Source organism: Rhipicephalus microplus, chromosome 6, assembly GCF_043290135.1.
Source record: "Rhipicephalus microplus isolate Deutch F79 chromosome 6, USDA_Rmic, whole genome shotgun sequence".
Lineage (NCBI taxonomy): Eukaryota > Metazoa > Arthropoda > Arachnida > Ixodida > Ixodidae > Rhipicephalus > Rhipicephalus microplus.
Window position 1 is genome coordinate 129,163,866 of NC_134705.1, and position 11,410 is coordinate 129,175,275.

At 43.6% G+C, this 11,410-nt stretch overlaps 1 protein-coding gene across 1 annotated transcript; it reads left to right on the top strand.

The window, feature by feature from the left end:
- Positions 1-5,713: 5,713 nt before the first annotated feature.
- LOC142764936 (uncharacterized) lies at positions 5,714-11,162 on the top strand. The gene is made up of 2 exons (XM_075865471.1): positions 5,714-6,172; positions 8,235-11,162. The coding sequence occupies exons 1-2, from the start codon at positions 5,714-5,716 to the stop codon at positions 10,326-10,328; spliced, it is 2,553 nt and encodes an 850-aa protein (XP_075721586.1). The 3' UTR covers positions 10,329-11,162.
- Positions 11,163-11,410: the final 248 nt, after the last annotated feature.

Here is an 11,410-nt window from a genome sequence, read left to right on the forward strand (position 1 = left end):
CCTCATTAAATTACGAATTTCTTACTTCGAGTAAGAGGCTATAATCTATTATAAAGCGATTGAAAATAATGAAAAAAAAAACGGGCGCCTAACGCGTCCTCACTTCATGTTAAAAACAAGCATATCTTTCTGCATGTTCATATATGGAGTGCAAGACAGTTGCACTCCTCATTAACTTACCAATTTCTTACTTCGAGTAAGAGGCTATAATCTATCATAAAGCGATTGAAAATAATGAAAAAAAAGAAAACAATAGTTAGAAGTGTTCTGAGGAAGCCCTGATTCTTGGGCTAGCTATTGTTTCCAATATTCATGCTGTAGCGCAAGAAAACTGTATTTGTGTCTATTTGTTATGGCCTCGCGCTACACTACAATTATCAAAATCCAGAAGGCAGGTGGCCTAACCAACTACGTGACCAGTTGGCTACACTATACCCGGGGGGGGGGGGGTATAAAAAATGAAAATGGAGAGACAAGAGCGAGAAGAGGAAAGGAAAGAAAGAAATTAGCAATAATTGCACAGACGTGTACGTGTCGATGCAACTACACAAAAGTAAAAAGCATTCATTTCAACCTGTTTTCTACGAAAATTAACGAAGCGCATTAAGCGCCTTGCGAGCCGACAAAGGGGGTGTGCTGCTGCAGCACCTGCTGGAAAAAAAGCCCATCTTGCCCGACTGTAGGACATGCGAGACCTGCGATCATTTGCTGTTACAATGCTTTCGATTTGCCTTTCACGGATGAACGCTTTCTAACAGTGTGAAGTTTCAGCAGTGACAAGGCACCGTCTGGAAACCTACAAACAAAAAGCTCACTTCCGTTTTAGAGATTTTTAAATGATTTGATAGGCACGATGTGACAAGTTTTTCTTGTGCCTCTCTATCTATTTTTTATAACTCTTTAGGAAGTTCACCATGTCTACATTTACGTCTTGAATCAAAAGGGGGGTCTTCAGAAAGCTGAAGTGAAATAAGACACCTGAAGTTTAAGGGAAAGTGGACGTGAGACCGGCCCTGCGTAATCGGAAGTCGCATGGCTGATCAACAGAACACTCAGTGAAACATAAAGATGTTCACACACAAATCTTTGATTTAGAACTACACTTGCTTAAACGTCTAATGTGCTGAAAACAGTGGTATGATCAAACGAACTACACGTTATTTGAGTTCTTGAAGCATCACGCTTGGTGAGAGCGGGTTCAAGTAGAAGCTGGCAGTCTCCATGACATTTCATTGTGACCTCTAGCATACTTGACTGCGATGTAACGCACATGAAAAAATATTGAGTGCTCATTCGGTTACTTGGAGTACCTGCAGTACTAGGACAGTTTGAACAATGTGTTTCGCTTTCAGCTTACTGGAACAGCGTGAAGTAACTGATGATCGGGGTAAGGACGTAGTGCATTGCTGAAGAGGCCAGAAGGTACAAGATATCGGTTTATTATATAGCGAACCAGGTTACCGCATTCCAAGGTGACATTCATCAACATTTTATGAATGCAAGCGTGCCCCGCCAATCTTGCTACCCACGTAGGTTTTCTAGAGCTGCTTTTTTCCGCATGGTCATCACATCTTTAGAGATCACGTATTTTCGCCCAGCGTGCCTAGTTACTACACCTGGCGTAGTAGCAGGCAGAAAAATCCTCTTGTACAGGGGCATCAGGTTGGGTATGTCAGTGAGAACAGAAAAGGCATTGCCTGGGAAAAGAGTTACAAGTATACCTAATAAAGTAAAAAATATATATAAATATAGGTGAAAGATTATAAGCTTACGCATTGAGCATTACAACATCTCTAGTAAATATTTTTTTCGCCACCACAACTCATATAAATATAGGTGAAATATTATAGGCTTACGCATTGAGCATTACAACACCTCTAGTAAATATTTTTTTTCGCAACCACAACTCCACATATTGATGTAACTAAAGGGTCAGCAAATAACGCCGAGGTCCAAGAATTTTCGGGAAAACATATATGCGCACTTTTGCTATGTGAACATGCTGCCTCAAGAATTTTGCGAATACGTGCTACCATAAGGAAGTTTCAGGGTCTAGAACATTCGTCTCACCTGATTGATTTCAAATTTTCGTACGTCCTCGCCTCCATTCTCCGCCACAGGGAAGGAAAGGCGTAGCCCATCGTCATGACTCCCTGCAATTTGGCAACGTGACACGACATCATTGATACGTAATCGGCGCGTAGTCAACAGCCAAGCGGGGCCTTCCCAACATGAGTACGCGTGCTGTAGCGGCGCGGGGAGGAAGTTCCGTTCAAGGAGTACCCTTCCCCAAGTAGAGACGGCTGTTTGACTCGAAGACTGTCCTTCTGGCAATGCCACTTTTCCTGGTAGTCTCGGGTTCTACAAACCAGAATCTCCCCCCCCCCCCCCCCACACACACACAGAAAAGAAAATGTGAACTGGACTCCGAAATTTCATCGCATAGCGAACGCGTTGTTTCGTAGGACAAAAAAACCGTCTACAAGCTTAGAGAGTACGTTAAGTGGCCCATGGGCATGCTTTCGTCGCTGCTCGAATGAGGGGGGATTTGTCAGGCGAAGGAAATAGGTGCGAAAATTCTTCTTACAAACAGAGGGCCTGCGCGGTGCGCTTTGCTGTAATGTTCGGAAAATGTGATCACCGCCGTCTACTGTACGAATTGGCGAGCTTGTTTGAGAGGTGAAAAGAAACGGATGATCCTGTTTATTAGACCTTTAAGAGTTAGTAGAAGTATGAACATATCAAGCATATGTTCTTTGCAGTGTGATACTTTCGAAATGCGTGATATTTGATCGCTCTATGCCTGCAAGTGAGATGCGCTAATAAGAGAACGGGACTGCTGTTCATTATGTGGCCACAGCTGTTAGTCAGGCACCTTATTCAACATATAAAGTGAACAGCTGTTGAATCACTTACTTTCAGCCCACCGGCAAAAAAGAAAAAAAAACTTCCCGAAGACGCTTTTCGGAATAATGTTCTCTGTTTACGACTTTCTAAACTGCCACGACGAAAGCATGCAGGTCAAGATTGTGGAGTTAGCGGTGTCTCTCATATTCAATGCAAAGCTGGCTTCGATTATTCGTATGCATCTCAGCATAAGGCAACATTGACTACAATTTCGGTTAACTTTCCTAAAAAAAAGTACCGATCTATTGAGTGCGTGTTGTGAATAATCAAGTTTTTTTTGGCGGAGTGCTAGGCGCATTTACGCCTCAACATTCGCGTTAAATGATGATGACCCGTTGAATCTGCAGACCCCAGGACCAAATCTTGAGCTTATTGTTCAACTGCACACCGACGTAAGTAGAAATGTTTTTCATTTAGAGAGAAAGTAACTACAAGTTTTTTCATCAGCCAACATCAATGCAAATTCAAAACTGCGTTACTATGACGACGGCCGCATTTATCTAGTGAAAAAGTCGATTGAATATGAATCGCCTCCAAAAATCAATAAGGAATAAGAGGGCAGCATAGAAATTAATTTAGTGATTTCAGTGGAAAGAATTTTCAGTAAAAAAAACGTAAATAGTCAACAAGGCCTTGTGCACATTTTTAGCGCTTCTAGTCTATATTTACGCAACTGCCGACTAACTGGTTTCAAGCATGTTCCATTTGTATTTGTTGAAGTGAGCGTGCTGAACCCGGACATATGTGTGGGCATACCCCTTTTTCTCTCCTCTATTCTTTTCCTCCTCTTCCCTCTTGTACCATGTAGGATAGCAAACCAGATACAACCTGGTTAAGCTTCCTGCCTTTCCTTTGCCTCTCTCTCCCTTGCACTTGATCGCACAGTAGGTACACCTAATCTAACGCAGCTCTCAGCAATGAGTGAAGTCTGTGTTGTTAGCACGTACATGTCTTGTTTAAAAATATTGTTTTTGAGAATTTAGGCAAGTTTGCTATAGTTTTATTTATATGTATATAATATTACTGGAACACCGAATCGGCAATATGCAATAATTTGCAGCTGCTCTCTCAATGTTTGGAGCTGCAGTTACACTACGTGAAACATAACCAAACGAAAGTTGCGTAATTTAGAACAATTCGTAATAATGAACATGAAGCATATGTGACTTTCTAAAAAGTAGACGGGTGCCAAACTTCTTCTGTGGATACAAACGGTTGTTCCGATTGCTTTCAGGTCATATGCGGGTATTGGAATTAGAACCTGAATTGAGAGACGCTACTAGTATCACCATGGTATTATTCCTCTTACTTTTGGTGGCTTTGAGAGATGTGAAAGCTACTCGAAACAAGGTCAACGGTGAGCTCTAAGTTGTGTCTAATCAACCTTGGTGATTAGCCCCTTAGCCTGCTGCAACAAAAGCAAATTAGTCTTACTCAACAGGTGCGGTGGTGCATGTACAGTGGCGCGTAATATTAGTAGCAATGCGGTGGCCGCGGATAATGCGCCCTAAGCCTTAATGATTGGCCTAACAAACGGTAAGATCCTTTAGTGGGTCCCAATAGCTAAAATGGTGTCTGCAACAACATTTTTGGTATGCCGGAGTCGCTTTGTAGTGTTTGCAATACTTTGAATAAGCACTCACGTTGGGCGCGACTATACCGATACGAAAGAGACAAACCTTGGTCCTACCACAAGTTGTACTAAATACTGTGCTCTTAGTGACTCGCGTGAGTTTCTCCCTTTTCTTTCTATCACAGTGCTTCTTGCAGCCAGACATAGTGTAACAATCCAAACTGGGCTTTCCTCCCTGTCCTTCCTCATTTATTCCTCCTCCTCCAAACTGGGCTTTCATTTCACTTTCTGGTTAACAAGCCTCTAGTGAGGCTGAAACGGGCCAGACAAAAAAAATCTATCTCAGAGTTTCTTTTTTGCAATCTCGCATGAAATGAAAATTAAATGCAGTTTTTTTTTTCAACAGTCGCTCTATGGATACCGGCCCTCCACCCCCTTTTTGATGCCCTTGTGCCCCTAATATGGTGTAGCACGGCCTCTAGGATCGGACGCGTGATAATCTTCCATCACCTCTGCTCGTTTCACACTGCCATATATTTGAACGCGCTTCACTAAGGGACGGTGTCATTTGAGGAAGTCATTATGGCACGACGTCATGCCATTAGAAAATCAGCATCAGATGTATTTGTGACGTCTTCACATCAGGATGTTCTCTTCCATAGGCGTGTGCAAAATTCCTCTTCAGGCGCAGAGGCAGTGTCACATCCAATGAAGTGCCCCCCCCCCCCCTCTTCAGGAGGGGAGTGTAAAGGTTCTTCACCCCCCTCTCTGTGATAAATCATTCTATAGGACAGACTTGGTACCCTCTCTTAAGTAGGTGACTAAAGGATGTAGCGGCCCCTCTATCTCCCTTCATCATGCTCACGCCTATGGTAGTTGACTTGACTATTCTTGACATCAAAAGTCACATTTCGCATTTTATGAAGTATCTAAGGCTCAAACTAGACAACGAGTGGCGAAGGAGGGAACAAACAAGACACCATGGTCACAGATCTTTCCGCGTGTCTTCATTTTCTTCCTCTTTCTGTAGCGCAGTTTCAGACTTAATCATAGCATGAACCAACTAGCCTGCAAGAACGCCACACTCAAGTCAACACACCTACTTCTCCTGCATTTTCCTCTGTCAGTGAATTTAGCTCAGACTTTTGGCTGCTCGATTTGTCAAGTGCACACTCTCTTAACCTGGTCTGAGCCTTACAACAACGTGATTTGTTTTTCCCCGTAGAAACATCTATGTTCCATCTACCCGTGCGAAATGGCACCTACGTCATCCCGGTGCGATCAAACGGAAAGTTCTTGCCAGTTCTCACTGCACTAACAAGAAATGCGACCAAGGGAAATGTGCCATCATCAGTACCACATCTGAAGAGTGAGATTAACGAAGGGACAAAAGGGAGCATAGCGCAGCAGCAAGTCCTCCTCCTTCCCGTGCTCATGGACGCGCGCATGTTTCAAGCGACGCCTGCTCATTCGCAAGGGTTCGGAAGTGGTGTCCGCGAAAGACCCAGGGGCGTGCGAGATGTCGCCATCTGCTTTACCGCCAGAGGCATGCAAATGTGCGTGCGCACCGACCTATTTGCGGGAAAGGTGACTGCGCTGGCGAGGAGTCTCAAAGAGAAAGATAAAAGGGCGAGAAAACTATGGTTGAGGAGGAAATACAAGATGCATCACAAAAGTTCCCGGTCCTGGAAGGTACGTAGATGAGCCTGCACTGATAATTGGAGTATAAATAATTAAGTTAAATTGTGCTTATGAAGACTAAAAGTAGTGTCACAGGGCGAAAACGAAATGCACATGTCTGAAGGTGAATTTTCTACACCAAGTTTCTACGAGGGAAATGAAACGGGTAGAAATAAACTGAACCCGGATGATCAGCTGGGCAAGTTGGTAGTTAAACATGATTTTGCCGTGGGCAGCGAGACCCGGACTGTTAATAATCACGTGTGTCAATAGATTAAACCTGTTGTCAGTCACCGCTTCTGGGTGTAGTTTGTCAGTCCAGATTGCTCTCGCTCCAAAATCACGAAGAACAGGTAGTATACTGCCGGAGAAATAAAAATGAAGTGAAAAATTAATCGTCAGCTACCAGCCCGCATTGGTAGCTGCTGAGAAGCTTACACAGATGAGAAAAAAAAATTGTTGGTAGAACACATCACCATGAATGCTTCATAATACATGTAATACCAATATCATGAACAGCTAACATAATTTGCTCGCTGTTCTAAGATGTGCGGCCTTTGATTGTTAACGTACTTTGGTAACATACACCGCGGGAGGCAGCACATTTGAGGACATGTTCTAAAAAAGAAAAAAAAATACATGCCATAACCAAAAATATCCGCCTTAGAGCGTAAATTTCTTTTCGTCCAACCTTACTTACATTGCATGAGAAGTATGATTCCTAATCAGTGTCAGGCTGGTTCGGTACCGTCACCTGCTTCATGGCCGATCCCAAGCAATGATCAGTGCCAGTTTAATAAGAAATAAATAAATAAACAATATTTATAACGGGAATTGGTATACCAAATTATGCGTGTCAGCAACGTATACCAGGCTCTGTTTACTGAACGAAGCTGGACCCCAGATCATTAACCCCGTGATCATTACACGACAGTATTTTTTCCACGCGACAGATGAGAAAGTGAGCGCGCCATTCTTAGGGGAAGTGCTTTTCGTGCAGTTCCAGTGATCTCAAAACTGATTTGGAAAAATGCCCCATGCAGTCATCGCGTCGTCAAATGTTGTCGCATTGACGGCTATCTAGTTATATGAAAACTTCGAAAACATAACACATCTGTAACTTTTGACCGGTAGATGTTGATGAAACCCGAAGAAAAATCCTGACATATGCCACGAATGACAGGTGCTTTTAGTTTCGCTAGAACCACTTCTGTACTTCAGAGTGGGTGGTTGCGTTGCCTCGGGCCAGAAGTTACGCTACAAACGCCGCTGCAATGGGCACGTTTGTTAAGCCCATGAGAGGCACACAGCAACCGAATTTAAACAAACACGTCCATCAACCTCGTAATGATGTGCTCAAAACCAAAAACAAAATGTAACGCAAGCAACCACTACCTGACAGCTTCGCATGAAACCAACCCCCACCCCCTCCCGCAGTGCGTGCGATATGCCGCCAATATTTGGCCCTTTTCCCTTTCTTTTTCTTTCCTTTTATTTCTTCATCTCCCTCTCAGTACTTTTTCTCTCACGGACTTGAGGTACGGTATTCAGCGCCCAACAAACCGACGCGCGGTTCCTCACAGTGAAGCGGAAGATTGAAATAAGTACAACACAAGCGCTAGCAGTTTTGTCGTTGCAGTACGTTTTTCTTCATTACGTTCGCCCTCACGTTGAACATAAACAGCTTCACTGCAAGAAACGCCGTGATGAAAGATTTGATAGCAACTTGCTTTGGATTCCCAACTTCACGGTGACGTGAATCGAATGCCATCGACTCATTACACCATAGGCTTAACCAATATTTATTGGACGTAGTGAATCGAGCATACCATGCATGTTGGAGATAATATTTATTAAACTGATATCTTATCAACGTATATTATTGTTTTATTCTTTTTAGTAACTTCGAAAATCACCAAGCGCGTGTATTATGAATTTTAAATACCGATTTCTTGATTGGGTTTGCGCAGGTAGACACCAGTCATTTGTTGTTTTTTTTTGCCTACCGTAGCGCGAATAAGCGTCAGTTCACTAAGTAAAATAATGTGTACAAACGTTTTACCAACATGCGCAGGATGACCTCAAGGAGATATTCTGGCCCAGCAGACCCGAAAACAAACCACTACCGCCATCTTCGAAGTACACGATCGACATTCTCACGTTCAGGAACCTTTCCCTCTGGCGCAGCATTCGCTGGGAACGGGTGGCATATGCCACGGGTTTGGGCAGCGACGCCACAGCTGCTGACAAGCTCAAGCAAATGCTTCAAACGTCGCCTGAAAAGAACGTAACCACGCAAGCTGTGAAGGACATACTGTTCCTGCACGAGCTGCTAGAGCTAACAAACTGGACTACTGACACCAAGTGGGATGCATTCGAGAAGGGCCTCTCAATGTTGGTGACCAGGGAGACCACCGCAGAACCACTTATGCGAGATAGGCAGAATATAGAGCCAGACTGGGGACCCAAGATAAATTCACCACAGGTACTCGTGCCAAAAAAATCAGAAAGAACCCCAGCGTTTGATAAAAACTCGGATACAAAGAAAGACAGTCCCTATTCAGACCTGCTTAAAGTTAATACATTCAAGCACACAGCTACGAAAAAAGGCAACTATAACTCGAAACGACAAAGCATTGGAAGCAGCGTGTATGGAACTGAAAGCGATTGGAAGGATGCCAGAGGAAGGAAACTGGGTTATTATAAGTTTTACGCGCGGCCGCATCATCCTGACGGCCAAGGGGTTCCTGACATGTGGCTAAGAAATCAGAGTATTACGTACGCCAACCGGAACAATGTGAGGTATAAAAAACGGTACACGAGGAGTCAGATCGACACTGTAGTACCACCCTGGATAAGACCACATGAAATAGTGGCGATATATGAAAACATGATACTATTCAATACTACGTCTAGGCGGCTTAGCCTTTTCGCGCAGGCAGTGAGATTCGGGACGCTGAAGTCAGAGTACGGGTGGAAGCTTCTAACGCTGGGATTCAACATGTTTAGCAACAAAACACACATCATGGAAGGTGAAATGAAAGCCGTCATCAACAAGCTGCCAGGATTTGCGAATGGCACCCAGTTTCAGGCGGTGATGAACAGTATGATAGTGTATGACCTCCTCATATTAAACGGCACGAGTGATTACGATAGCTGGATGAAACTGGAATGGCAGCGCTTTACAATCACGTTGGTTCCTTCGTTCAGCCGAAAAGTCCAAAGCCTGCTGTCCATGAGTGGTTCGCTCAAACTTATTGGTGAATGGTACATCGTGCAGCTCAGCGAGCTGATAATGATGAAGCTTACCATGCTAAGTTTGAACGCGTCGTACACCAAGGATATAGACGCCCTCTTGTCGAAAAACCCGGATGTAGGCGTCACACCGCAATTCATAGAGTCACAAAAAGACTTTCTCAAAAACAGTGGTGTGTCGCTGAAAATTTTGCAAAGCGTCTACGACAGCGACTTGAGCAGCAAAATGTTTTCGAGTCTTATTTATGTGAACAACTCTGACGGCAGCTGCGTCGAACCGGCGAAAAACATACCGCCTATAAGTCTCACAAATATGAACAATACAGAAGCACTCGCTGAGGATGTGGATGCGATACTCTACAGAGTAGAAGAGATCAGCAATACCCAAATAGGGGACATATGCACCAAAGAGCTCTTCCTGTTAAAGCTTCTTACAATGACCCCCTATGACGAGGCCGAGGTAGCTTGGAGAGACATAATTGTGATGAAGTGGACGAACATGACAGACATGGAAGGCGCTGCAAGGGAGGCTTTCTCGCCCGCTACAGAGGTTGCTTTAAGGCTGTACACTGGCCTCAACGAATCGGCTGTCAATAACCTTATCAAGAAGGAGCTTAAATCGTTCGTCCCAACAGATAATGTGACAGAACAGGCAGAGGCTGCAATGCACGATAAACTGATCAACGTCACTAAAAATTTTCCTTTTCAGGCGAGGAACGTCTATTCAATGAACACCTACCCAATGCAAGCTGCTGGGCCTACAGAAATGTCAATACAAGGCGAAATTGTGGATTCAGTGACGACTGGAAAGTTTTCAACGGGAGACATAATAGGCGGCAGCCAACAGGGCTTAGCCGCAACAAGTACTGTTGATGCTATTGATGATAGCACTGGCACACCAGCCAGTCAGTGACGCAGTCACTCCTAAACCTTTTCATCCGCAATATCTGGGGAAAGCTTCATTGGCACTATAATTCTAAAACCTGCGTGATGGAAAAGAATCAATACGAAAAAGGCCAATGAGTGGGCTCGTACCATGTCCTTATGAGTTTTTTCGACAGCATTAGAATATGCCCATCAGAAGCCGGAAATTATGAAGACAGTGAAGGTTATTTTATACAAACTTCAGTTTAAAAAAAAACCTTTGTGAATATTGATCTTTTTAAAAATTCCTGATAGTTTTCCTGTACAGTCTACACTAAAATTTTGTCGTTAAACGAATTGCTGGAGAGTAAATATATCTGTTGAATTAACTTCGCTTGTGGTTTAAGAACAACTTATAAAGTTTTACGCCATGCAGCACTGACGTAGCCGTTGCCTACCGGGCTCAAATCACCCATCTGCGTGTGGTGGTTGAAAACCAAGAAAATATATCCAGCCCAAAATGGACAGACAATGGGAAATGGGGAAAGAGGCAGGAAAGCCGCTACAACTGCCAACCGCCACATCGCCAGTGCATGTCATGCCACCGGAGCAACGAACCTTTGCAGGAGTCGCCACCTGCGCTTCCGCACCTGCGCATACCTTACAAGATCAGGAAATAGTTAACAGTGTTCGTCCAAAACCGTAAGAACACGAAATGGCCGACGCAGGTTCAAGTGTTTTATCTCTATGCTAGTGCTAGAATATATAAGAAAGTTGTGAGACTTCCACGTGACAGCAACGAGCTGTCCAAGAGGCAGTGCACAGAAACACACTCTCTCTGGAAAGCTTTCTTCTTGCGTATGTAGTTTTTCCTTGCGCAATAAAGGTACCAATTGAAATGAAAATTGAAGAACTCATTTTCAAAATAAATTGCATTCGTTTTTGCACATTTCAGATGGTTTCTGCTGTGTCCGACGCTGTTTGGTATTTTAGTGAATATTCAGGTTAGGGAATTTTCGGTCAAGGGAACTATTTTCTTAGTCCACTGACATTAACTGTAGTAAAATTGCATTGTATCAGTTCAGTTGATATATCAAAAAGTTGACCAGATATTATTTATTGAACCAAAAA

Bases quoted from the DNA above. Each gene is read 5' to 3' on its own strand.
- LOC142764936 (XM_075865471.1), top strand. From the start codon at position 5,714: ATGTTCCATCTACCCGTGCGAAATGGCACCTACGTCATCCCGGTGCGA. The intron at 6,173-8,234 runs GTACGTAGATGA...CAACATGCGCAG, and splicing joins AAAGTTCCCGGTCCTGGAAG to GATGACCTCAAGGAGATATT.